This window comes from Balaenoptera borealis, assembly GCF_965194805.1.
Source record: "Balaenoptera borealis genome assembly, chromosome: 5".
In the NCBI taxonomy this organism is placed as follows: Eukaryota; Metazoa; Chordata; class Mammalia; order Artiodactyla; family Balaenopteridae; genus Balaenoptera; species Balaenoptera borealis.
In genome coordinates this window covers 69,646,850-69,673,316 of record NC_138862.1, presented here as the reverse complement: position 1 = coordinate 69,673,316, position 26,467 = coordinate 69,646,850, and the positions used below count along the sequence as shown (strand labels likewise).

General features: G+C 41.9%; 2 protein-coding genes across 7 annotated transcripts in view; both read left to right on the top strand.

The window, feature by feature from the left end:
• Positions 1–16,444, top strand: part of ROPN1 (rhophilin associated tail protein 1) — a 34,024-nt gene extending 17,580 nt beyond the window's left edge. For 2 of the 3 annotated variants that reach the window (XM_082393028.1, XM_082393027.1), the window contains 4 exons: positions 2,361–2,478; positions 3,753–3,914; positions 8,548–8,723; positions 9,253–16,444. In XM_082393028.1, coding sequence (XP_082249154.1) covers positions 2,361–2,478; positions 3,753–3,914; positions 8,548–8,723; positions 9,253–9,319 — 523 coding nt within the window. In that variant the 3' untranslated portion in view covers positions 9,320–16,444. The remainder of the gene's footprint in view (positions 1–2,360; positions 2,479–3,752; positions 3,915–8,547; positions 8,724–9,252) is intronic. The other variant, XM_082393029.1, reaches the window with a different exon arrangement.
• A 1,878-nt stretch (positions 16,445–18,322) lies between these two features.
• The window catches only part of CCDC14 (coiled-coil domain containing 14), a gene marked incomplete at its 5' end in the record, with an annotated part of 57,206 nt that continues 49,061 nt past the window's right edge, over positions 18,323–26,467 (top strand). For 3 of the 4 annotated variants that reach the window (XR_014245418.1, XR_014245419.1, XM_082394878.1), the window contains 5 exons: positions 18,323–18,496; positions 25,422–25,477; positions 25,801–25,873; positions 26,124–26,193; positions 26,283–26,408. Coding sequence is in view for 2 of the 4 variants with exons in the window: in XM_082394878.1 (XP_082251004.1) it covers positions 18,323–18,496; positions 25,422–25,477; positions 25,801–25,873; positions 26,124–26,193; positions 26,283–26,408 (499 nt within the window). The remainder of the gene's footprint in view (positions 18,497–25,421; positions 25,478–25,800; positions 25,874–26,123; positions 26,194–26,282; positions 26,409–26,467) is intronic. The other variant, XM_082394879.1, reaches the window with a different exon arrangement.

Here is a 26,467-nt window from a genome sequence, read left to right as displayed (position 1 = left end):
CTAATTTCTTTTGGCACACTCAGACAGACTTTGTTTTATACTATACAATAGTTTAAAACCCCATTTTATTGTTCTTGCACTGCTTTTATAGCAAGAAAAATGACATTTCTTGGTATTGTCCCTGACATTTATGGGAGAAAACATTCCACTGTTGTAGCCTGCTTGCTCCCATATTGTATCGTGTGCTATAAATGTCTTAGATATCTGTGAAGAATCAGTTTGTAGTTTAACTACAATGAAAAAGGAGAACATGATCTAAGAACACTCTCCATGTATTCAGACACGGAAAGCACTTGTCAGACGGTTTTAGGTAACTTACAAACCTGCAGCATTTTAGAGGTAAAACTCCACAAAGTATTTCCAAGATGAAATGTCTACTTAATTCACCACAAGCAGAAGTTTCCCTGCATATGTGTTGTCCATGAAGAAACCATCTACCAGACATCAGCAGGACATAAACTAATTTGTCTTGTGGTGGGTAAGTGTGACCACACAAATATGAAGAACCACGGAACTGCTCACTGCAGATGAAGCTAAATAACCCATAGAGGATGAAATCCATGACTGCAGCCTCATTTCCACGTTCTCTAACCAACTCTGCTACAAGGTCCAAAGACATTGCTGCTGAGCCACACCCACCCGACCACTGACCTGTCTGCGGAGGCTGCTCATGCACATTGGTAGAGGTCGCCTGAAAGTTTCTTCTGCTCTCCCTGCTGGTGACCTCCAAGGGGTTCCTGGAAGATGTTTTGGTACTGGAAGCCGTTGCTCTGCATTGTGTGGTGGCTTAGAGACAGAGAGTGGTTTGCCCCATCATTGTATGGCTTTTATAAAATTCCCTCTGTATTCTTTTTTTTTTTTTTAATTATTATTATTTTTTTTGGCTGCATTGGGTCCTCACTGCTGTGTGCGGGCTTTCTTTAGTTGCGGTGAGTGGGGGCTACTCTTTGTTGCAGTGCACGGGCTTCTCATTGCAGTGGCTTCTCTTGTTGCGGAGCATGGGCTCTAGGCACACAGGCTTCAGTAGTTGTGGCACGCGGGCTCTAGAGCACAGGCTCAGTAGTTGTGGTGCATGGGCTTAGTTGCTCCGTGGCATGTGGGATCTTCCCGGACCAGGGCTCAAACCTGTGTCCCCTGCACTGGCAGGCGGATTCTTAACCACTGTGCCACTAGGGAAGCCCTGTATTCTTTTTATATTACCTGGATCTGGAGAAATTAATAAAATAAAATTAATAAGAGAGGGGGCAGAGGCTGTGATGCAGGGGTAGTCAATAACAAGGCTTCTGATGAAGACAGGCCCTCCCATATGGCATCGGTGCCCCAAGTATCAGCTGCTCATGTCCATTCTCTGCTGCAGGCAGCCTCTTCCCATCATAGATCAATCCCAAAACAGGGCTCAGTGTTTTTCCACACTGCACCAAAACAAAGTCCATTCCACAAAGCACTGATGGGCAGGCAGATGTTACTGAAATTTCTGAAGGAAGATAGAGGAGGATTTTACAGCACACACCCCATGTGAGTTCATCTCAAACCCTTTTTTCGCTTGTCTTCTCACCTGAGCCTCCATTAGTGCCCTGCCAAACTTCTCTCCCCTCCCCGATGGAGCCCCAAGCCTCATTTCCTCCAGCTGGAAACCCTTCCAGGCTCACCCCCCAGAGTACCCCATCTCCTCCCCTTTCTTATGCAAGTCATTTTAATTTTCTTCCAACTCCTCTTTCCAAGATTACATACCCCTACTACTACCTAATACCAACTTTAAGTATGTAGATAGCCATCGTACCAAGCATAAAGACTTTTATATTTGAAAGAAAAAGATCCTCCAGGTACTAGGATTCTTCCTTCATAAAAAAGAGTGGGGGATTTAAAATAACAATTTTCTCTCTCCTTTAATATATATACACATAAAATAGACATGCATATGTACATATACAATACATATATCAATATATTATCTATCACAATATATATGCCTGTATGTGTGTATGTATGTGTGTGTCTCTGTGTGTGCACGTGCACACATGTATATGAAACACTTAGGAGGGAATGACTGAAAAAAATACCCACACCTAATGTGCTTCAGGGAATTCCATACCAAACTTCTGGTACTCCTCATCCTTAGAGAAGAACAAATCTTTTTATTCCCTAAGGCATCTCTATACCTTAAGTGTAAAGTAACACATTCAGGCTTTTCCTGTACATAAATGAACTAAAAACAGTGTCTGGCATTTAGAAGCCACTTAATAAATGTTCTTTCCTCCATCCCTTCCCTCAAAGAAAAGGGAGAGGGGATTCCCAAAGCATCCAGAGGCCACTGAGGTAGAGGCTGGTCCCCGTAGCCCCCTAACTTCTTTTTCTTGTAGTTATTTTGGGGCTATGTCCCGTGGAGAGATTCCTCCAGTGAGAGAGCGGTCTGAGCGAGTGACTTTGTCTAACTGGGCTGAGCTTACACCGGACCTGTTAAAGATCCTGCATTCTAGGGTAAGGGCCAAACGGCAGCACGGAGGGGGAATGTAGGGACGATGTCGAGGTTGGGTGCGTACAGACAAAAGTCACCTGGCCACTCAGCATTGTCTTAAAATTCACTAAACCATGCACTGAGAGTAAATCTTCCTGTGGGGAAATAGGAATCATGGTGAAATAGGCTGTAAGCTGAGTTGTCAGTTGGGTCATCCCACGTCGTCCTGAAGCTGGCAGAATGTCCAGGGGCTCAATGCAATGTGAATTCCTTCTCTCCAGAAAGTGCAGGTCCACATGCCTTGCCAGTGTCTCCCTTACTGATCAAGCCCAGATATGATGCCAATCACAGTTGGGGAGGGGCATATTATAGTTCCCCAGTTACCCCAGGTGCAGACATAGCCTAGCTTTTAGGCTCTCTCCACAGCCATATCGTCCTGGGAGCTGTGCTGTGAATGGATGAGGAGGGTCTGTCTTGAGAAAGCTTGCAGTTTGGCCAACTCCCAAGAAAAATGGCTTAACACTACCATACCTCACTTTAGGATACAGGACCAAGAGGTTTGGGGTGATTCAGGACTGACTTAGCCAACTGCCTTGGTCCCGGAGGCTTAGCATTTCACTGGAATCAGAGGACCAGGGAAGGTGTAGTAGCACTTCACTGGGGCATCTGCACCATTATTGCATTGTTGGCCAACAACTGGCCATTTGTGCCCTTCCCTCTTGACCACCAAGCACCTTGTGCAGTAAACATGGCAGAGATCCGAGGTACCTGGGACCAAGCAACATTAGGCATCCAGACCACAGACCCCATGTTATTCCCAGGAAAGCGTGAGCGATGCATTCAGGGTCTAGTGCAAAGAACTCAGCGGAGTCTAGAAGCAAGAGATTTAACATCTAGTTCTAGTTTCACCACTAATTAGTGGTCTCAGACAAGTTCTCTGCCCCTTGGTTTCATTTTCAGGCTGCTTTATCTGCCTTACAGGGACAACCTAGGGATGAAACAGCAGATAATAAAAGCACTAGAAAAAAATTAAAGTGTAATATACATGTATGTTTTCCCCATAACTCTGATACCTGAAGTTTGAATGATTATATCTCAGAACATTCTTCACTAGGCTGAATATTTCTCTACCCTTACAAAAAGAACTGCCAAACAGAGTCTCTGTTGACCCCCAACACCTTCCCCCGCCCCTTGCTGTGTGCTAGGAGAACTGGGGCCTTGCCCCGAGTAGGTTTCTCAGGGCCTTCTGTTGTCCTGTCCCTCATTCCCTGTCTTGTGTCTGTCCCCGGCCCCGCAGGTTGCTGGCAGACTGATCGTCCATGCAGATGAGCTGGCCCAGATGTGGAAGGTGCTGAATCTCCCACCCAACCTGTTTAATAGTGTGATGAATGTGGGCCGCTTCACGGAGGAGATTGAGTGGCTGAAGTTTCTAGCCCTTTCTTGCAGCTCTCTTGGAGTTGTAAGTTAGCTTTAATGGTTTTTGTTCCTTAAGGGAAAATCTCTCAGGACCTGGCTGGGGGAGGGTTGGTAAGTACACACAGTCAACTCTCCAGGGTTCATGAGGAGTGTACCCCTTCTTGTCTACTCCTTCTCCTCTCTGAAGTAAGGTCATTTCTCTGCTCTTCAGCCAGAAGCAGGGATTAGGAGGAGAGAGGGGAAAGCTGTCATCAGGCTCTGGGGAGAGGTTGACTAACATGCAGGTTTTGGATTATTTATGAATTTCAGTCATTGCACTTAGGTTTATTTCCATTACCGCTCCACTCCCTCCATTCGTATTCCTAAAGATAACCAAGAGCCAGCTGTAGAAGATTGGCTTATACTTGGGTTTCAGACACCTAGAGGATATACCAATAGAGATTTTTAAAAAGAGGTGCAGCCTTATCGAAAACTACTATTTGATATGCATAATTGGATAGAAAAATCAGAGAGAAGAGAGCAGGAAAGGAGAGATGAGGCTATTTCCAGACTCATAGTCCTGACATCCCCATGGATGCAGGATGCTCATACAAATTCATGCCTTTTCCAAATTTGACTTGATTTACAATGGCAAAAGCCGTTTTCCTGTTTTAAAGAAACCAGTTCATATACATACTGAAAAGCTTTAGGTATCATCTTATATGTGGACTCACTCTTGTTAAACACTATTATAATAACTTAAATGAAAATGAGTCAGAAAAATGATTTTTTTTTAAAAATTTATTTATTTATTTATTTATGGCTATGTTGGGTCTTCATTTCTGTGCGAGGGCTTTCTCTAGTTGCGGCAAGTGGGGACCACTCTTCATTGTGGTGCGCGGGCCTCTCACTATCGCGGCCTCTCTTGTTGCGGAGCACAGGCTCCAGACGCGCAGGCTCAGTAGTTGTGGCTCACGGGCCCAGTTGCTCCGCGGCATGTGGGATCCTCCCAGACCAGCGCTCGAACCCGTGTCCCCTGCATTGGCAGGCAGACTCTCAACCACTGCACCACCAGGGAAGCCCCCAAAATGATTTTTTTTTAATCCCTGAAATACATACAAGTTTAAAACTGAATGAGGAAATTATTGCCTCTGCCCAAACTAAATGGTATGAAAAAGGTAGTTTGAATCATTCAGTGTATTTAAATACAATCTTGTTCTTTCTTCTCGAACATCCTGGGTATGCACGTTAGACACTTTTGTTTGTGAGAAAAGTTACTAGAAATACTGTAGTCCAACTTTTCCCGTGGATGCTGCTGAACTTTCAGCATAATTATTTCTTTAGAGAGGAGAGGCCATTCGTGGGGTTTTTTTTCCTTCTTCGCTGCACTTTCTAGCACCTTTATGCAACGAATAAACTACTCGCAGCAGGAGAGGCAGATAAGTTGCCAGTCAGCACTATCACACTTCTGTGGAAATAGCCCCAAGGATTGGGGAAAATCACAGAGGAGAAATAAAAAATGGGCACGTTTTATGAAATTCTCACGGGGTCACAAGTTTACTCACACCATATTCAGAGATGTCCAAGGAGGGGGGAAATGTACCAATACTTCCTCTGTCGTTAATCCTGCTCTTCCCCATCTACCCTACCCGTGAAGGGTGGAGGAAGAAAATAAGTAGACGCAACCCAACCCAGGAATTTTCATCTGCTGCAATAACTGAAAACAGCTTTAAGGTAAATTGCTCAGTCTCTCAGATTTTTCCCCACTGCTCCTCTCTTCAAGGTGGCAGTTGTTCAAGGCAAGTGGTGATGCTGGGATCACAGAGCAGCCAAGAGGAGGGTTCCCACGTCCCTTGGTCCTCTCTGGCATCTCTTGTCTCCATGGAAATACTCGTCTGTGTGGTCACTAGCTGTGCAGCTGAAGTCTTCGGTCTCTCTCACAGCACGACGGTCCCCCAGCCAGCTCACCTCCGTTCTCCCTGGTGCTCAGGGCCTCTTTAAGTCTCTTCTGGGGTGCCCTCAACTGCTCCCTGCCTTTGGTGCTCTATGTCACAGCCCCTCACCACCTTGGAGGTGTCTGAGTCCTCTCCTTGTCCACATAACCTCACAGTAACCAAGAGTGACTTCGGAAAATCAGATTCCAACCCTCCCTCTGCAGCTGTAAGGTTTACTTTGATATGGCTGCCACCCAAACTGGGCAGAGGAAACCATGAGGTGAATTCTTTCTACCTCCCTGCTAAAACGGGGAGGTTGGCCTAGATGTTCCGTGAGGTCCTTTGATCTCTAACATCTTGTGGTTCAATTCCACCTTCTCTGCTTCCACTGAGACACCATCAGGCCTGGCTCTGGATAACAGTGGACCGCGCCAATTCTGAGAGGCACTCAGGTGTCTGACTTTGCTCCCCATCCTCCCTATGTCAAAGAACACCTAGAGGTGAAGTCAGCATGAAAGTCTAGTCTGTAAATAAAGGGGGCCCTATGGATCCAGGGCCCATCCCATTTTGCCCACTTGGTTCATGTTGGACTATTGCTGGGAACTTAAATGTAAGGGTGGTCAGGGTGTCACCATCTGGAGGAGGGTGGCACTCTTGCTAATCCCTACATTCTTGGAGGCAAGCCCAGAAATTCCCTCCTTGCTTTGCCAGCTCACCAGCCAGCCATGATCTCTGGGCCATGTAGAAAATCCAGTCCCCTCCTTATAGAAGAATCTAATGGCAGGAATTTTAGGAAGCAGGTGCATTTACTTCCCGAATCTGCATGTGATTCAAAATGCTACAGTATGCAGACCTGTGTTCCTCTTCCCCTTCACCACTCCTTCCTCTAGAATACCTACCAATCATATACAAGAAGAGATCGTGTAATTGTGTTCACTGGAAGGAAGGGCATGTTTTGTTAGCAAATAATTCACTTTCTGAGCCTTTCACCTCTGAGTTTGAAAATGAGGCTTGTAAGATGCTTACAGGCTATCTCTATGGAGTGGATCCCCATCTGACCAAAAATTCTTGTGCAACAGAATGCAGATCTCTGTTTACTTTCGATTTATTTAAGTTTACCAAAAAGCTCCAGTCTAGAGAGTTCTTATCCATTCATCTGTTTATTAAATATTTGAAAATATTTGAAAATCGTATAAGGGCAATAGAATTTGAGTCATCTGAATAATCAATAAAAGATGTTCAGGGTAGAAAGCACCTTTATTAGTGTGCTAAGGCTGCCGTAACAAAGTACCATAGACTGGGTGGCTTAAACAACAGCAATTTGTTTTCTCACTGTTTTGGAGGCTGGAAGTCTGAGATCAAGATGTCTCATTGGCTTGTAAATGGCTATCGTCTCCCTCTTTCTTCACGTGGTTGTCCCTCTCTGCATGCATGTGTCTGGTCGTTCTCTCTCTCTCTCTCCCCCATTCTCTCTCTCTCTGCATCCTAATCTCTTCTTATAAGGACACCAGACCTATTGGATTAGAACCCACTCTGATGACTTCATTTTAACTTAATTAGCTCTTTAAGGGCCCTATCTCCAAATACAGTCACATTCTGAGGTTCTAGGGGTTAGGGCTTCAACATATGAATTTTGCGTGGACATAACTCAGCCCATAACAGCACCCCAATTTGGATGAGGCTGTAGGAAGAGGACTACAGAACAAAGGCAATAGGGCAGTAGGGTTTTTTTTAGAAGCAGAGAGGATGAGCTATAGATGGAAATTGGGAAGTTCAGTGCACACATGCTCACAAATCTACCCAAAATCACTGTCATGCTGACCGCAAGTCATGCACATGGCCTCCCATCCTCTCTGACAACCTCTTACCAGCCTCCTGTGTGCCCACCCTCCCACCCTCCTTTGTGGAAGTGCCTGGCACACTGCCTCACACAGTGCTTCACGATGGCCTCCAGGAGAGAACCCCCAAGGGCAGGAGAGAGGAAATGAAAGTGGTCTGCTCCCCTCCTGTGGCATTGCTCCAAGTGTCTCACTGGAGTACACAAGCTAGACTAATCACTTCAGCCCTTTAGAGAGCAGAGTGCAGGGCAGTAAGAAGAAATCATTCTAATTTTGTAGATTACAAAAGCAAATTCCCCTCCTTTAGTGAGATTATTCTAATTAAAGTAATAAATGTCTTAAAGCATTCAACCGCTTATAAACTTAATTCCTTGAAAGTATCCCTCCAACCAAGAAAGGAAAGGAAAAAGAAAGGCACCCAGGGCTTCCCTGGTGGCGCAGTGGTTGAGAATCCGCCTGCCAATGCAGGGGACACGGGTTCGAGCCCTGGTCTGGGAAGATCCCACATGCCGTGGAGCAACAAAGCCCGTGAGCCACAACTACTGAGCCTGCGCGTCTGGAGCCTGTGCTCCGCAACAAGAGAGGCCGCGATGGTGAGAGGCCCGCGCACCGCGATGAAGAGTGGCCCCCGCTTGCCACAACTAGAGAAAGCCCTCGGACAGAAACGAAGACCCAACACAGCCATAAATAAAATAAATTAAAAAAAAAAAAAAAAAAAGAAAGGCACCCAGTAGATACTCAATATTTTGGGATTGAGTTAAATGACATTTGGGTGTAAAAAATTCAAGCTTTCCAGAATATTACGTCATCCCCACTTTATTTTATGAGAGCAAGGTTTTTGTTTTCTTTGTTGTTATCTAAACTGATCTTAGGAATTTAGTTTGGAATAGTGACCTTCTCCTCATTTAACCTTATGGCTTTACAGACCATTGCCAGAACTCTCAAGATAGTGTGTGAAGTGCTATCATCTGACCACGATGGCGGCCCTCCCCGGATCCCTTTCAGCACCTTCCAGTTTCTCTACACGTATATCGCTGAAGTGGATGGGGAGATCTCTGCCTCACACGTCAGTCGAATGCTCAACTACATTGAACAGGAAGTGTAAGTAAACATTTACCAATTGGAGGGGAAAGAGTATGCGGGAAACAAATCTAGCTGGCCAAGATATAGTGAGGTTACTGTATTATACTGCTCTGGGAACAGAGGAATATTGTGAAGAATGATAAATAGGGATCAGAAAGAGAAGGAGAAACAGAAGAGAAGGAATGGTATAGAACAGTGATTCTTAGAGTGCTACCCAGACCAGCAGCAGCAGTACCTGGGAACGTGTTAGAAATGGGATTTCTCAGGCTGCTCCCTGAGTCCATCAAATCAGAAACTCTGGGGGCGGGGCCCAGTGGCTGTGTCTCAGCAAGCACAGTAGGTGACTCTGGCTCCCTTTCAGGTTTGACCAGTGGGGTAGGAGGGGAGGAGGAGGAACAGGCAGTCAAGAGGTCGGAGAAAAAGCGGGTGATGAGGGCAGGAGCCACAGCAGAATTAATTTGGAGTGAGAGAGTTGTTTATATATTGTCTTTCTTAAGATTAATTGTTAAATGAGCTAACCCCCAAATATATATTTTTTCCCAAACAGTATTGGTCCTGATGGTTTAATCAAGGTGAGTGACTTTACCCAAAACCCCAGGGTTCGGCTGGAGTAAAAGCACAGTTTTGGCAATTTTAAAGGAAGATACAGAGATGACTGTGCTTCAGAATGACTGAACCCCATACGCCATCCAATGTCAATTTTCCTGTGAAACTGGTACACACTAATAAACAATTAAGCAAACATATGAAATCAGAAATGTGTGGAATTATGATGTAAAACTGTTGGAACAAAACACATCCATTAACAGAAGATTAGTATTCTTCCCACAGGGACACTGAGTAAAGTGGCTGATGAAGCACTGATAGAAAATGCATCTCAGGTGAAAGCCAGGCTGTCAGATTTTCAAAGGTAGAATGTTATCCAGACACAGTTTTGATGTTTTATAATTGTTAGGCATGATTTACATGAGTAGCTTTTACATGGTCAATCCATGTTTTTACCCGTTTATTTCTTCATTTGTTGCTTTGATGGTCATTCATTCATTCATTCACTCACTCACCAATATTTATTGAGGTTAGCTGTATGCCAGGGATAGGATTGCCAGATAAAATACAGAACACCCAGTTAAATTTGAATTTTGGATAAACAATAATTTTTTAGGAATTTCTGTTTTATTCTTTTGCTACACCTAGCAACCCTAGCCAGGAACTATGCTGGCTTCTGGGCCTATACAAATAAATCATATGTGAATTCTGCCTTCTAGGAGCTCACAGTCTAACGTGAAGATAAGACACAAACTTAAATCACTTTAACGTAAGTGGCCCTCAGAGATACTAAAAAAGCATTTCAGAGATGATTATTGAAGTGTCCATATTAAGGTGTCTGACACCATATCCAGATGTAATGAGACCCTCTCAGGAAAATCCCCTGCATGAGCTTAAGACCTGCTGACAAGGTCATCAGAAGATTTTTCTTTCTCCCAGGAAGCAATGAGAACCACAGGCTGTGTGGTTATTGTTCTTAAGGCCAGGTGTTCCCAGGCTGCCCAGTCCCTCCTATCTGTAGTACTATCCCCTCTTCAGAGTTGTTTTTTGTATAAAAATCATGTTTAGGTTGCTTTTTTCATATATATGCATCTCTCTACTGAATTGGGGACATTTTTGTCTATTAGTGTCTAACTAAGTAAAAGAAGATTGTGATGGGATGTCACCACAGGCCCTTGATTTTGACCTAGAGTGAAACCGTAAAAAGGGCTGAAAAGAAGTCTACCCCCACAGTCATCTGCTGTACCTGCAGGGGGCGGGGAACAACTACTCCTCCCTGCTGTTTGCTGTCAGCCAAAGTGGCCCATCAGTTGCATCCACTCTGGGACCTTTGGCTGTTTGAAAGGCTGAAGCACTGCAAGTGAAACCCTGCGCTCTAATTAACCAGGTTTAGAGAATGAGTGAAATCCTTTAACCTGCCTCAGTCTCTCTGTTTCTCTTTCACTGTGGTCAAAGAATTTAAATATGATCTGGCCTGGGAGTGAGGAGTGAATGGGAGCAGAGGGAACTGCCCCAATGTGAAAGACTCTAAGACAACAAGTTCATAAAATAATAAAAGTTAAAAGATCCTTTGCACCTTTGAGAAAAACAGCTTGAAATTAGAAACTAAACCTGAATAGCCCTGAGCATAATCCCTGAAGAGTGAAGTTAATGAAACCCCAGCCATCAGAGTGAATCCTGAACACAGATATGAAGTCATTGATGATACTATAGCCACCGGTTGAGACTAAGCGCAATTGGCAATACCAGTGGGGCACTGCCCATTGCTTGTCTTCAAAGCCACCAGTTGGTGTCCGCCGTTTTCCTCCTCTCCTGCTCTGGCTCACTGTGGCAATGCTTCCCTAAGCCACTGATATTGCTAAACCACAGATGCTCATCAGGTCCCAGCACGTCTCCCAAATCAACCTGCTTCAGCAGTCACCCCAAGGATGTAAAACTTTTCCCTCTACCTGCGCTATGCTGTGTTAACAATACTAAGAATACTGTGGTAATGATAATAGCCAACATTTATTAAGCACTTACTATGTGCAAGTCACTGTGGACAACACTTTACATACATTCTCAAATTTTTCTTTATGACCTGACCTTACAAAGTCAGTACGATTATCCCCATTTTATAGATGAAAAAACAGTCTTAGAGAAATTAAGCTATTCATTGTCGCTGGTAAGAAGGAATTTGAATCCAGGTCTGTCTGATTCCAAACTTGTGTTGCCCTGTATGCACACTGCCTATGTTAGTATGGAGTTTCCCCCCAGAAACAGCCTCTGAGACAAGGATTTAAGTGCATGCAGTTTATTTGGGAGGCAATCCCAGGAACAGTGGAAAGGGAGCAGGGAAAGTAAGATGGTGAACGGAAGAAAGCAAATAGAGGTGTGTTATCAAGCCAGTTATCCCTGGAGCCCAATCCTGCTGGAGGACTCTGGGAGACAGTGCAGAACACACCTCAGAGTTACCCCAACCTGAGCGGTGAGAAAGTTCTCCATCACTGGCTAAGGGCTGCTTCCTCACCCTGTTCCCATCTGTCATTGACTGAGGGCTTCTTCCAGGGCCATTAACTTTCCGGCATTAACAGCTTGCCCAGCTCATGGCCTGAGCTTGCTCCTTTTGCTCCAGAAAAAAAGCTCTTAGGTAGGAAGTTACATTTGTACACAATAAGCAACCTTTGAAAGCATATGGACGGGTGCCAGCAACCTCTGCACAATGCCTTACAGAGATTTAAATAATTTTTAGCATTTTAATCACTACTGTTTCTCTCCTTCGGTAAGGGACAAGTCCATAGGGGCTGCAGGGCAATAAGTGACTGACACTGTGCTGTAGTAAAATCACGCTTGACCTTCAAACCTGACACATTGTCCCAAACCAGCTACTTTGTGTAACTTCCCTAGATGAGATCATTCCAAAGGGGCTCTCTTGATCCTTGCTGCGTGAGACCCATCCCACTGGCCTTCCTATCATGACCAGAAATATCTGAATCCTAGCATGACCTCAGTTAAGCTGTCAAACTGAGACCCCTGTAACATATGGTTTGTATTTCTCCTTTAAAAAGAACAACACTCAGGAAGCAATAAAACCAAGATTTTTTTTTAAGAAAAAGAAGTGGGCTCTTTCTTTCCTAAATTAAGCTATTTTGATTAAAGTGAAGACTGCAGATACTTTTAAAGCTTCTGTTGGAAGTGCAAAGATTATGGCTCAATTCCATTTTCTCTGTGCTCCATGCCCTCTCTCTCCTTGATGCTATTCAATCTGGCACCTCCTTCTCCCTTGTTAACCAACAGCTTCCAAGATCACGAGGGCCCTGCAACAGAAGGCGCTGGACACTCAAGTGTGGAAAGCTGGTTTTGAATTATGTAAGAATAGGATTCTTAACCTGAAATTCTTGGAGAGGCTCCTGAATGCCTCTGATAAAATTGTATACATCAATATGTTTCATAAATGTGCACATCAGCATTTTCCTGATGAAAAACTATAAAGCTTTTAGCAAATTCTCAAAATTGTATAGGATTTCAAAAGATTAAGAACCCTGTGTTAGAAATAATTCCGGATGTGACCATATGGCTTGAGGAAAAGCAGTAGGGCAGTCTCAGATCTTTCCAAGCAGAACTGAGCTCATGTTCCTAACATTTAATTTATTATTCAGCCCACAGCTTTTGTGAATCTTGTCTCCTAGCTACAGATCTTAACTGTGTTTTTAGTTTAGATTTTTATATACTTTGCAACTTTGGTGTTTTCCTATAAACTGGAACATGGTTAAACATGAACAAAGGCTTTCACACTTTAGAGGCGAGCCGACTGGATAAAGCCACAGGTCCAACGTACTAAATTACAAAATACTGCCTAGACCAAGCTGAGTTGTTAACCATGATACAAAACTTCGCTATCAGGCTCAAAGTGCTGAGTCCTGAATAATCCTGAGTCTTGGAGCATTCAAGTGGCTGGCAGCCCCAGTGCAACAAAGCAGTCCAAGCGCTGGTTGGTTCATTTATTTACTCAACAATTTAAAAATTCCAACTCTGTGCAAGGCATTATGCTAGGTATTAGGGATGCTACACTGAATAACTTTCCTGCTTTCATAGATATTAAATTCTACTTGGGAAGACGGACATTAAATAACTAATCACATAAGTGAAAAGTGATGCTGTAACAGCACAGTATAGGGGCACACGAACTAGGTTGCAGGAGTGGGGTGGAAGGAAAGGCTTTCTTGAGAAAGTAACCAGAGAGCAAACTCAGAAGCCTATGGCTTCAGTTACCACAGATGACTGAGAAATGTGTTTCTGTAGCCCAGATCTGTCCACCAAGCTCCAGACTCAAATAACCAGTAGCCTACTTGATATTATTACTTGTATGACTCCAAGGCACTTCTAATCTACATGCCCCAAAATGAGAGTTCCTAGTTTGTAATTTTTGTCATAATAAAATGTTGGGGGGAAAAGAGTTCATAAACTTCCCTCCTAAGTATCATCTCTCCCACTACCCATCCAGATGCAAAACCTAGAAACCAAGGCCAATGTAAACACCTCCCCTTTGCCTTACTTCCCAAATTTATCACTAAGTCCTGTTCATTTTACCTCCTATGCTTCTCTCACATCTGTTCTCTCACATCTTCCTACACACCACCCTCTATTCTAGCAACTAATGTATTTCCTCTGGACAATATGGTGGCTTTTTATGAGTCTGATCATGGTAGGAAACAGAAAACACTCTCAGCTAGACTTCTAATGACAGAGTTGTGGATGAGGAAACCAACAAGGAGTGTTCAGACACCCAGAGAGTAGCAAAACATTATCATCCTGAAGGGACAAGGGGAGCAAATGTTTTATTGGAGCCTGGAGAGAACTGGAGCCCAGTGGCTTCTCTGAGTTGCAGTCTCAGAGAGCCAAGGCATCAGCCAGAATGGTGCTAAGAGGGGAGGAATTCTCCAATCTCTCTCCTCTTTCCCTCTTATCTTCTGCCAGGTGACTCCTATTGACTAAACAAGACCTAAAGCTGAAACGCAATTCTGAGTGATGCCATCCTTGCACACAGTTTGTGGGAGCCAGGGTGGGCAAAAATCTCCCAGTCCTCCAAATACTGCATATCTGTGCTCCGATCACTGATTGATGTTTCTGATCACAGAGATGCAGACAAAGAGGTAGGTGGCCACTGTTGTTGCACATCCCTCCACTGTTGTAAGCCCCTCCCCCTCTGGTTGAAGTGACTCATGGGATTTAAAGGGCTGGCACCCTTTCTTCCTCCTTTCATTTTTCTCTTTTTCCTCTTTTGAGAGTCAGACATTAAAGACTGGGATATTCAAAAGCAACTATTGTTGCTATACAGGGAAAATTAGAACGTGACCATGCATGCCCAGGGAAAATCTTAAAGATTCAACACACACACAAAAACTGTTAGAACTAATAAATGAATTCAACAAAGTAGCAGGATACAAAGTCAACACACAAAAATTAGTAACATTCCTGTACAACTAACAATGAACAATCTGAAAAGAAAATTAAGAAATTTCCATGTATGTACAATAAGGAAATTTCCACTATGTATAATATTATACATATTATAATTCCATGTATAATAGCCTTAAAAAGAATAAAATAATTAGGAATTAACTTAACCAAGGAAGCAAAAGACTTGTACAATGAAAACTTCAAAACAATGATGAAAGAAATTGACATAAATAAATGCAGCACATCCCATGTTCATGGACTGAAAAATATTTTAAGATGTCACTATTACTCAAAGTAATTCACAATTCCAATCCCTATCACAACCCCAGTGCCAGAGATGGAAAAACTCATCCTGAAATTCATATGGAACCTCAAGATACCCTGAATAGCCAAAACAATCTTGAAAGAGAAGAGCAAAGTTGGAGGAGTTACATTTCCTGATTTCAAACTTACCACAAGGCTACCATAATAAAAACAGTTTGGTACTGGCATAAAGGCAGATAAATAAACCAACGGAATAGATAGAGAGCCCAGAAATAAACCCTTACATACATGGCCAAATAATTTTTGAAGGGTGCCAGGACCATTCAATGGGGAAAGGACAGTCTTTTCAACAAATGATGCTGGGAAAACTGGATATCCACATGCAAAAGAATGAAGTTGGACCCTTACCTAACATCATATATGAGAATTAACTAAAAATGGATCAAAGATCTAAATGTAAGACTTAGAAGTATAGAAATCTTAGAAGAAAACATAGGACAAATCTTCATGACATTAGATATGCCAATAATTTCTTCGATGTGACACCAAAGACATAGGTAACAAAAGAAAAAAAGGACAAATTGGAAACTTCATGAAAATTAAAAAACTTCATTTTTCAAAAGACAATATCAACAGAGTAAAAAGGCAACTCACAGAATGGGAGAAAATATTTGCAAATCATATATATGGCAACAGATTAATACCCAGATATGTAGAGAACTCCTAAAAATCAACAACAAAAATACAAACAACCCAATTTTTAAAAGGGCAAAGGATTTGAATAGACATTTCTCCAAAGAAGATATGGAAATGGCCAATAAGGACATGAAAAGATGCTCGACATCACTAATCATTAGGGAAATGCAAATCAAAATTACAACGAGATACCACCTCACACCAGTTAGGATGGCTACTATTAAAGAAACAAAAAAATAGGGCTTCCCTGGTGGTGCAGTGGTTAAGAATCCACCTGCCAATGCAGGGGACACAGGTTCGAGCCCTGGTCCAGGAAGATCCCACATGCCGCGGCACAACTAAGCCCGTGCGCCACAACTACTGAGCCTGTGCTCTAGAGCCCGCGTGCCACAACTACTGAGCCTGTGTGCCACAACTACTGAAGCCCACGTGCCTAGAGCCCGTGCTCCACAACAAGAGAAGCCACTGCAATGAGAAGCCCGCGCACTGCAACGAAGAGTAGCCCCCGCTTGCCGCAACTAGAGAAAGCCCGTGCACAGCAACAAAGACCCAATGCAGCCAAAAATAAATAAATAAAATAAGTAAATTTAAAAAACAAAAAAATAAAAGACAGAAAATAAGTGTTGGTGAGGATGTGGAGAAATTGGAACCCTTGTGCACTGTTGTGAAGTAAATCAGAAAGAGAAAAGCAAATACTGTATGCTAACGCATATATATGGAATCTAATAAAAATAAAATGGCACTGATGAACCTAGTGGCAGGGCAGGAATAAAGACGTAGACATAGAGAATGGACTTGAGGACACGGTGGGGGTGGGGGGGGGCGCGCCGGGGGGGAAGCTGGGGCGAAGTGAGAGTGGCATGGACATATATACACGACCAAATGTAAAATAGTTACAGCTAGTGGGAAGCAGCAGCATAGCACAGGGAGATCAGCTCGGTGCTTTGCGAGGACCTAGAGGGGAGGGATAGGGAGGGTGGGTGGGAGGCTCAAGAGGGAGGGGATATGGGGACACATGTATGCATATGGCTGATTCACTTTGTTGTACAACAGAAACTAACACAGTATTGTGAAGCAATTATACTCCAGTAAAGATCTATTTAAAAAAAGAAAATATCAAAAATCAAAGATGCATTTAATACACCTAACCTACTGAACATCATAGCTCAGCCTAGCCTACATTAAACATGCTCAGACACAGTACACTGTAGAGTATCCATCGTTTGCCCTCCTCACTGCGTGGCTGACCGGGAGCTGAGGCTCCTGCACTGCCCAGGATCATGAGAGGGTATTTTACCTCACATCGCTAGCCTGGGAAAAGATCAAAATCCAAAATTCAAAGTACAGTTTCTACTGAATGCATATTGCTTTCATATCATCATAAAGTCAAAAAATCCTTAGTCGGACCATCATAAGTGTGGACTGTCTGTACACAGTTGGAAAAAGTCTAGAAAGGAATGCACCAATGTTAAGAGTGGTGTTCCCTGGGTTGTGGGATCATGGGTGATTTTTATTTCTTATCTATAAGCATGTATTAATTAATACATGCTTTCTTAAAATAAGCATGTAGTAATTAAGAAAAATCAGAATAAGTTTTGACAAGTCAAGTCAACTAAGAAAAACATCTGAAATCTCAGGTGAATATGTTAAACACTTATAGGAGAGGGATGAAGAAGGGAGAGGTTTTCACAATTTAATCTAATTCAAAGCTTAATTTATTAAATACCTAGTTTCCCCAAATCACTCAGTATGAGTGTGCAATATATTGGTGGACAGATTTCAGTTTCTGAGTTATTTTAATTCTAATTAAGACTTTCAAAACGTAGATTTTTTTCCTTTAAAAGAAATGAAATCAATTGGGTTTTTAATTTCTCCCCAACTTGATTTAAAACATTAACCCCAAACTAAATGCCTTAAAAAAACAAAAAGACATTCACATTAAAATTCGTGCAGCATGTCAGTGGTAAGAATATTGTTATTCTTTATTAATAGCGATTACCTCCACTGAAGAGTAAACAACTATGCTTGGAAGTAAAACCAAAATCGCAACTAATGAGCGCCGTTCTGAGATCGAAGGCCACAAAATGAAAAATTTGAAACTGCCATCAGAATTACGCAGAGATAACAAGACCGAGGATTGATTTTTATTGATTATCAAGAACAAATACATTCAAAATGGTATACTAAACATCAACTAAAAATACAGTCAAAACCCAGAGCCAGAGGAATTCCTTCAGAAACCTGTTCGCCCTCTACCGCAGTCCCTTCCTCTAGTCCCGGCGGGTCCCCTTCTTCACTTCTCCCAGCTGATGCAGGCCAGCGCTCCTCCATGGAAACCTTCGCTGCAGGGACGCAGGACGGAGAACTCAGGTCTCCCAGGTGATCCGAAATCCTGCTCCGCCCAGCGCTCCTGCGCCTCGCCCGGCCCTTCCCGGCGCGGCCTTGCCCCGGCCCCGCCCTCTCCCGGCCCCTCCCGGCCCCTCCCGGCCCCTCCCCGCCACTCCCCGCCCCTCCTCGCGCCGCACCTGGCCACGCCGAGCTCGCCGGCGTTCTGTGGGCGTCTCTCACCCTCCGCTGGAGTGTGACGAGCAGGGGCCGGGAGGCACCTACTGCGCAAGCGCAGGGCGCCGGGCTGCGGGTAGGAGAGAAACTTTGGCTGCGCGCCGGAGACAATGAGGCGCGGCGTTCGGCGGGCTCTTTCCCGGAAGCGGAAGCTCGGGGGGCGGGCCAAGGGGGATGGGGAGTCTGCGGCGGTTAATTCCTTTTACAGTGCGGCTCTGCTTCACTCCATTTGGGCTTTTCTGAAGCTGCGAGAGATGGTCAGGTCCGGATCTCGACCGGGCCAGGTGAGGTCTGCGGACCTGATGAGTCCACTGTGAGGGTGGAGAGGGACGGAGGGAGTCCTCGGGCCGGGAGACGTGCAGAGCTCCCTGGGACAAAAAGTAAAAACCGAGACAGTGCTGCCGCACTAAAAATAAGTGCTGGGAGAGGAGACGAGGCGGGGGTGGGGTGGGGACCTAATCGTAACACCCTAACACAGCCGCTCTGCCCTTAGATGTATATTTTGTTGTAATCGTTGGGGTCCACCTGAGCGCTGGCTTTGGTGTGGGTCCCGGGTTCGTGTGCAGCCTCCGCCGCCGGGTGGGTGATTTGACCTCTCGGAGCCTCAGGACGTTGTTGCATCAACTACAGGTTCTCGGCTTTTCCAACAAGTGCCGCTACTAGTTGGATCTTCCGTCACAGTTGCTGGTATTTTACTCCTAGTTAAAAAAAAACGACACAACTCTCCCAGTTAGTGTCCCTGCATTTAGCCTTACCCCTCCTCAAATGCACGCCCCTCATCGATTCTCTTTTCTGCTTAGAATCCAGCTCTGGAACACTTCTTTCTGTTTTTTTTCCAAGATAAAATCTCAGTTCTTTGGCCCGTCCACACAGCCATTTTTCGATCGGGCCCGTGCATTCCTTACCAGCCTCCACCCCCATTCCAGTAATACCCAGAGCTCTTCACCTGTGTGTTCTCCAGTGCCCTGGGCGCCAGTGTTCTCTCAGGCCTCTGTGCCTTTGCTCTTTGTTCTGCCTAGAATGCCCTTGTCTGCCTGAAATCTCCACTTTCCGTCTCTTGTCCCTCAGCTCAAGGACCGCTTACAGAAGTCTTGTCTAACACTCACATTTCCATCGTTTGGGTGCCCCTCAGCGCCCCTTTTGTGCCCTTGCTAAGCCTTATCAAGCCATTTTTCAGCCTAGAGACAGTGCTCGTCTTCCTCCGCTACTAAACCGTTTATCTCTGTATTTTCAGGTAATCAGTCAACCAATAGGAATCAGTCAGTCCTCACTCAGACTCTCTACTTAGAGTGATCTTACTCCTCAAGTATATCCACACACGCACCCCTTTGTTTGGTCTTCCTTCATTTATCAACTCACTGTTAATGCTGTCTTCCCCATTAACGTGAATTTTACATTTTTTTCAAAACCTGGCTCCAGATTTTCTTCATGAGTACTTCCGGAGCAGCCCCACCCTTATAGATCTTTCTTTTATACTGAATGAGCGCAGAATACGTGCAGTCAGCGAGGGGGAAAAACATGGTTTTTGTAGTCACAGTCACCTTCAGATTCAAATTCCAATTCTGCCACTACTGTCATAGTGATAGTAAGCAAAGTACTTTTTATTTCTCGGAGCCTCCTTTTTCTTATCTATAACATAGGTGTAAAATTCTGCCTCAAAGAATTGGGGAGATTAAATGAGAGAACCTGGTAAAACATCTGTTTCACACTTGGCATAAATTGTGCAACACAATTTAGCCCCCTTAAAAACAGTTTATTACCATCTCAATAATAATAGCTAACATTTGGGTAGCACTACTACAGATATTACATATAATTTCTCATTTAATCTTCACAATAGTCTTAGGAAGTAGATAATACTTCTCATTTTATTGATAAGGAAATTGAGGGATGGAGACTTCAGATAACTTCCCTACAGTTACACAACTGGTTAGCAGTGGAGACAGGATTGAGACCCACATAGCTGGTGGCAGAGTCCATTCTTTTAAACATTACTCTTTTAAACATCTCTTAGTTAGATATATGACTTTGAACAAGCCACCTTTCTGAAATTTAGGTTCCCATCTCACAGAAGTAATAACAACTCACAGGGTGTGGATTAAGTGGAAATGTAAGGCTTTAGTACACTAAATTATTCCACAAATATAATTTTATCTTGCACTTGGTTGGTAGGAGATATGACTCCTAAGAAATATTTACGATTTTCTCAAATAGCAAAGTAGAAAGTTTAATGATAATACTTAGCGGGAGTAAATGTGAGATAAAGCAAACTGATTCTGTCATGCATTGCCATTTGGGGCACTTGTTTTGGAAAGTGCTTTTGCAGTTTGTATCTAGGTCCTTTAAACAACTAATAACCTGTTATCAAATAATTAAGCTTTTAATCTTGAATGTGAAAGGCTATTTTCAGTATATGAAAACATTTATTTCAGGTTTGTTTTTTGACTGTGAAAAATATGAAGCAAACCAAGGGCACATTATATTACTTCCACTCAAGGAAATACTATACAACCATTAAAAAATTTGAAGACTATGTTAATATGGAAAAAGACTTAAAAGTAAAAACACAAGACTCAAAATTGCAACTATCTAGTCATGATGACTAAATAAATAATCCATATGAAGCCCCAGTAGCAAATAGCACAGCTGTTGCCTAGATCTTGGTTTTTAAATACTGTTGTCCACTAAAAGGAACCATGACTTTTGGGAGAAATGGTCAACTCTAGGGCTGAGACTTAGATATATAAAAATAAAATGGAAACAACAGAGTGAAAAGGCAACTTATGGAATGGGAGAAGAATTTGTAAACCATATGTCTGATAAGGGGTTCATAAACAAAATATATAAGGAACTCCTACAACTCAACAGCAAAAAACCAAATAACCTGATTGAAAAATGGGCAAAGGACTTGAATAGGCATTTCTCCAAAGAAGACGTACAAATGGCCAACAGGTATATGAAAAGATGGTCAACATCACTAATCAAGGAAATGCAAATCAAAACCACAATGAGATATCACCTCACACCTGTTAGGATAACTATTATTAAAAAAAGCACAAAACAACAACAGCAAAAACAATCCAGAAAATAACAAGTGTTGGTGAGGATGTGGAGAAATTTGCATCTTTGTACACTTGTTGATGGGAACGTAAAAGGGTGCAGCTGCTATGAAAAACAATGTGAAGTTTCCTCAAAAATTAAAAATAGAACTATCATGTGATACAGTAGTCCCCCTTTGGATATTTATCCAAAAGAATTAAAAACAGGATGTTGAAGAGATATTTGCACTCCTGTGTTCATGGAACATTATTCACAATAGCCAAGATGTGGTAACAACCTAAATGTCCATTGATGGATTAGTAGATACACAATGGCATGTTATTCAGCCTTAAAAAAAGAAAGGAAATCCTGCTATATGCAACATGAATGAACCTTGAGGATACTATGCTAAGTGAAATAAGCCAGTCACAGGGCAGATATTGCATCGTTCCACTTATATAAGGTATCTAAAAATAGTCAAACTCATAGAAGCAGAGAGTAGCATGGTAGTTGCCAGGGGCTGGAGGGAGGAGGAAATGGAGGGTTGCTATTCAATGAGTATAAACTTTTAATTATGCACGATGAGTAAGTTCTAGAGATCTGCTATAATCATCATACTATAGTTAACAATACTATGTTGTGCACTTAAAAGTTTGGTAAGAGGGTAGATTTCATGTTACCACAATGAAAAAAAAAAAAACCTGGAGCAGGTTATTGTAAGCAATAGCTCAAAAAATAATGGGGACATGTTAAAAAGATACAGGAGCCGGTTTGAAAACACTCCTACTGACAGAATCTGGGACAATTTGAGCGTTAGTATAAATAATGATGATAATGCATCATAACCCGTTAAGTAAAATAGGAATCAGTAAGTCCATACTAACAAATGAAGAAGTACTTCACTAAGGTTGAATGCCAACTAATAAATGTAGAAGGAATGATGTAAGTTAGAAAAATCACCATTTGACAAATGATTAAGGCAAGAATCCTCAATGGATGCTACTGGATGAAAGTTTGATTAATAGGATGTCTGTGTAATTTCAAAGTATCTCCCCAGAAAATGCTTAATATTTACAAAGGTAAAAACAGTAACCTTGTAGTGAAAACTCTGATAGGCACCATCTTTAATCAAACTTAACATCACCAGTAATGGGACAAACTGACCTCATATGCTGCTCATATTGTATTGAGAAGGATACAACATCCCTTTTGTGGTATTCCTGCCAAAAAAGCACAACCTGAAACTAATCATGGGAAAGCAGACAAGTCTAAATGTCCAGAGGGACATTCTACCAAAGTAACTGCTCATACTCTTTAAATATGTCAAGGCTGTAAAAGACAATGAATGACAACCCGAGGATCTGTTCCAGATTAAAGGAGGCTAAAGAGGACAACTTAAAATACAACATATGATCCTCGATTGGATGGGGGCCAGAATTTTTTTTCTATAAAGTACAGTGTTGGGATAATTGGCAAGATGTGAATAAGATCTGTAGATTAGATTATAGTATGGTTTCAGTGTTGATTCCCTGATTTTGATAATTATACTTTGGTTATATGAGAGAGTGACCTTGTCCTTAGGAAATATTTAGGAATAAATATTTTTTTATAAATTTATTTATTTATGTTTGGCTGCGTTGGGTCTTTGTTGCTGCGCACGGGCTTTCTCTAGTTGCAGCGAGCAGGGGCTACTCTTCACTGCAGCACGCGGGCTTCTCATTGTGGTGACTTCTCTTGTTGTGGAGCACGGGCTCTAGGCACGTGGGCTTCAGTATTTGTGGCACAAGGGCTTAGTTGCTCCCCGGCATGTGGGATCTTTCCGGACCAGGGATCGAACCCGTGTCCCCTGCATTGGCAGGCGGCTTCCCAACCACTGCTCCACCAGGGAAGTTCCAGGAATAAATATTTAAATATAAAGTGGTATCGTGTCTGTAACTTAATCTGAAATGGTTCAGACAAAAAGTAATTATATACATTTTTTTTTTGAGAGAGAACATGGCAAATGTAGTAAAATGTCAACAGTTGGGGAATCTTGGTGACATGTATACAATTATTTGTACTATTATTTCAAAATAAAGAGTACAAAATAAATTTGAAGGAAATGTGCCAGTATGATACTGTTACAGGGTGCTTTATTTTGGTTAATTTTCTTTACCTGGTTTTCTGTAATATAACTTAATGTGTGTGCTTTTTGGAGAAATGCTGTATATAATCTTACAATTATGCCATTATGCCATTATTTATCTCAGTATACTAATTTTAATTTTGAAAGATAATTATTGTGGTAGTTGTTTTTAGACCTAGCAGCACAATGGTTTGGCTTTTTATTGTGGTCCTGGCCAGGACACCGACATAGATATTGTGAAAGGAAAGACCCTGAGGGGGTCATGCAGGGGCCAGTGGAGTTATGTTACATGGGATCTTACTTCCGCCAATGTTGGTTCTCACTGCTGGCTTTATGACTCCATCATATTCTAAGTTATCTTAAGGAGAAGTAAAACTTTTTATCAACCCAATTTAAAAAAATGTATTCTCAGTAGCATTCTTAGAAGGAGAGTGTACATATTCAAGCAAATAATAGAATATTGTATAACTCCAGAAAGTTTAATAGTTAGCGCTCAAAGCTGTCTTGGGATGAAATATGTAAACATGTCAAGAAAACTCCTAAGTGTAACTGCCAACAGTGACTACACCTGAAGGCTAAAATGAGGGAGTGAGTAGGGAATTTAATTGTGTCTTTTAAAAGTTATATTTTGAATAGAGATTATATTTATATGATATAAAGTTTTTAAGATATAAAAAGGTATACCATGGAAAGTTTCCCTTCTTGCTCTGTCTCCCAGATTGTTTCCCTCCCCGGAGGCAACTACAATTAACTGTTTCTTTTGTAACTCTCAAGGTATTGGATGCATGTAGAAGCAAATTTTTTTCTTTATTCTACACAAAAGGTAGCCCACCTAAGGTTTTTTGTTTTTTTGTTTTTAATAAATTTATTTATTTTTGGCTGTGTTGGGTCTTCGTTTCTGTGCGAGGGCTTTCTCTAGTTGCAGTGAGCGGGGGCCACTCTTCATCGCGGTGTGCGGGCCTCTCACTGTTGCGGCCTCTCTTGTTGCGGAGCACAGGCTCCAGACGCGCAGGCTCAGTAATTGTGGCTCACGGGCCTAGTTGCTCCGCGGCATGTGGGATCTTCTCAGACCAGGGCTCGAACCCGTGTCCCCTGCATTGGCAGGCAGATTCTCAACCACTGCGCCACCAGGGAAGCCCACCTAAGGTATTTTTTAAATCAAAAATTTAAAAAACAACTTATGAGTTTAAAAAGAAAGATTGAGAGAATGAGATATAGATAAAGAGGAATGGTAGAGTTTTCATGTGCTAGTCTTGTCAGGCATTCTAAAGAACGTGGATAAATAGAATCAGAGTTATGGACTCTGCCCTGTATCTTGAATTAACTTGTATGTTTTGAAGAACTGGAGAATGTAGAACATGTTCAGTGGTTGAGTATAGTCCAAACTTACTATAATAGATACTTCTGATTAAAATAATATCTCACCTTCTTTTTCAGCTTAAATAGACTTAAGACACAAATGTATGTGTTGCTTGCTTGACATTCTATATAGAACAAATAATTTATAAGAGTTCAATTGTAATTGTGGGTTTTATTAAAAATTAATAGCATGGTACATATATAAAATGGAGTATTATTCAGCCTTAATAAGGAAGGAAATTTTGTACATGTTACAACATGAAGATATTGTGCTAAGCAAAATAAGCCAGTCACAAAAGGACAAATAGTGTATGATTACATTTATATGAACTTCCCAGAATAGCCAATTAATAGCAACAGAAAATAGAAGGGTGGTTGCCAGGAGCTTAGGGGAGGAGGGGATGAGACGTTAATGATTAATGGGCACAGAATTTCAGTTTGGGAAGATGAAAAAGTTGAGATGGATGGTGGTGATGGTTGCTCAGCAATGTGAATGTACTTAATGCCACAGAACTGTATACTTTAAAATGGCTAAATGGTACATTTTACTTTATGTATGTTTTACCACAGTAAAAAAGGGAACGGAAACAATGAATAACATTTCAGGTTTTGTCCAAACAGCATACTGAGAATGTAATAGAAAAAATATTTGTATATATACTACAATATAATGCATTATGTCATAGGTATTATCTTCAGGAAAACACACTGGACCTGCTAAATTAACAAATGGAAAGAAAGGGTAAGTACGTAAAGAAGTTTACAACTTCAGGAAATCTCAAGAGATTTTCAAGTGTTTGGGCTAGACTAAATTTTTCCTACCCCATAGAACTAGATGGGTCTCTACCTTCACAAGAGTCTGGGGAGGAACCTTTCATATCTTACCCATGTTGATCATTTTAGTCTTTACGATCTTCATAAAGTCCTGCATAAATCCATCTTTTACATGGTTGGACAAACTTTCTTATCCAACCTTCGCTGGAAAGAGAATGTCTATTTATAATATATTTTGGGAAAAAAACTTTTTGTGTCATATGTAAAGATATTAACAAACTTGTTTTCTAGGACCCATTTGAGAAAGATATCCCGTTTTAATGCAGATTCTGGCTATCCCACTCATTCTGATTCAGAAAGTCAGGTAAGATTAAACTGAATAGATACAATATATGCTATTTTAATTAGTTTTCAGGTAAAAGCTAAGAAGTGGGAATAAAAATTCAAAGGTAAAGTATTAATTGCTCTAATGAAGAATAAAGACTTTTTGCTTTAAAACAAGTCTTCTACCAATAATAAATTGCTTCTAAATAAGGAAATTTTTAAATTACAGAATTTTTTTTTCCTGCATTAAAGTTTTGTGTACAAATTTCTAAATGACTTTCTCCTTGCAGACTGAAACTGTACAAGGGCTTGATGGTTGTGCTTCTTTGCTGCGGGACATTTTGAGAAATGAAGATTCAGGTTTTATTTTTTAAATGCTTCTTTGCTGATCACCTTTTCTCAATTAAGTAGTTCTCTTAATGCTAATGAATTTTTGTTTTAATTATTAGTAGGTTCAGAAATAGCATATTCAGAAAATAGATATAACCCCAGACCTGTAGAAAGCAAACGATATGGATCTAAAAAGAAAGGACATGAAAAACGTACTGTACCTCCGGTAGTCTGGAAGGAAATTTGTAAGTATTTTTTTCTCTTATTTATTTAAATATAATACTTAATTCCGGGGGTTTTGATA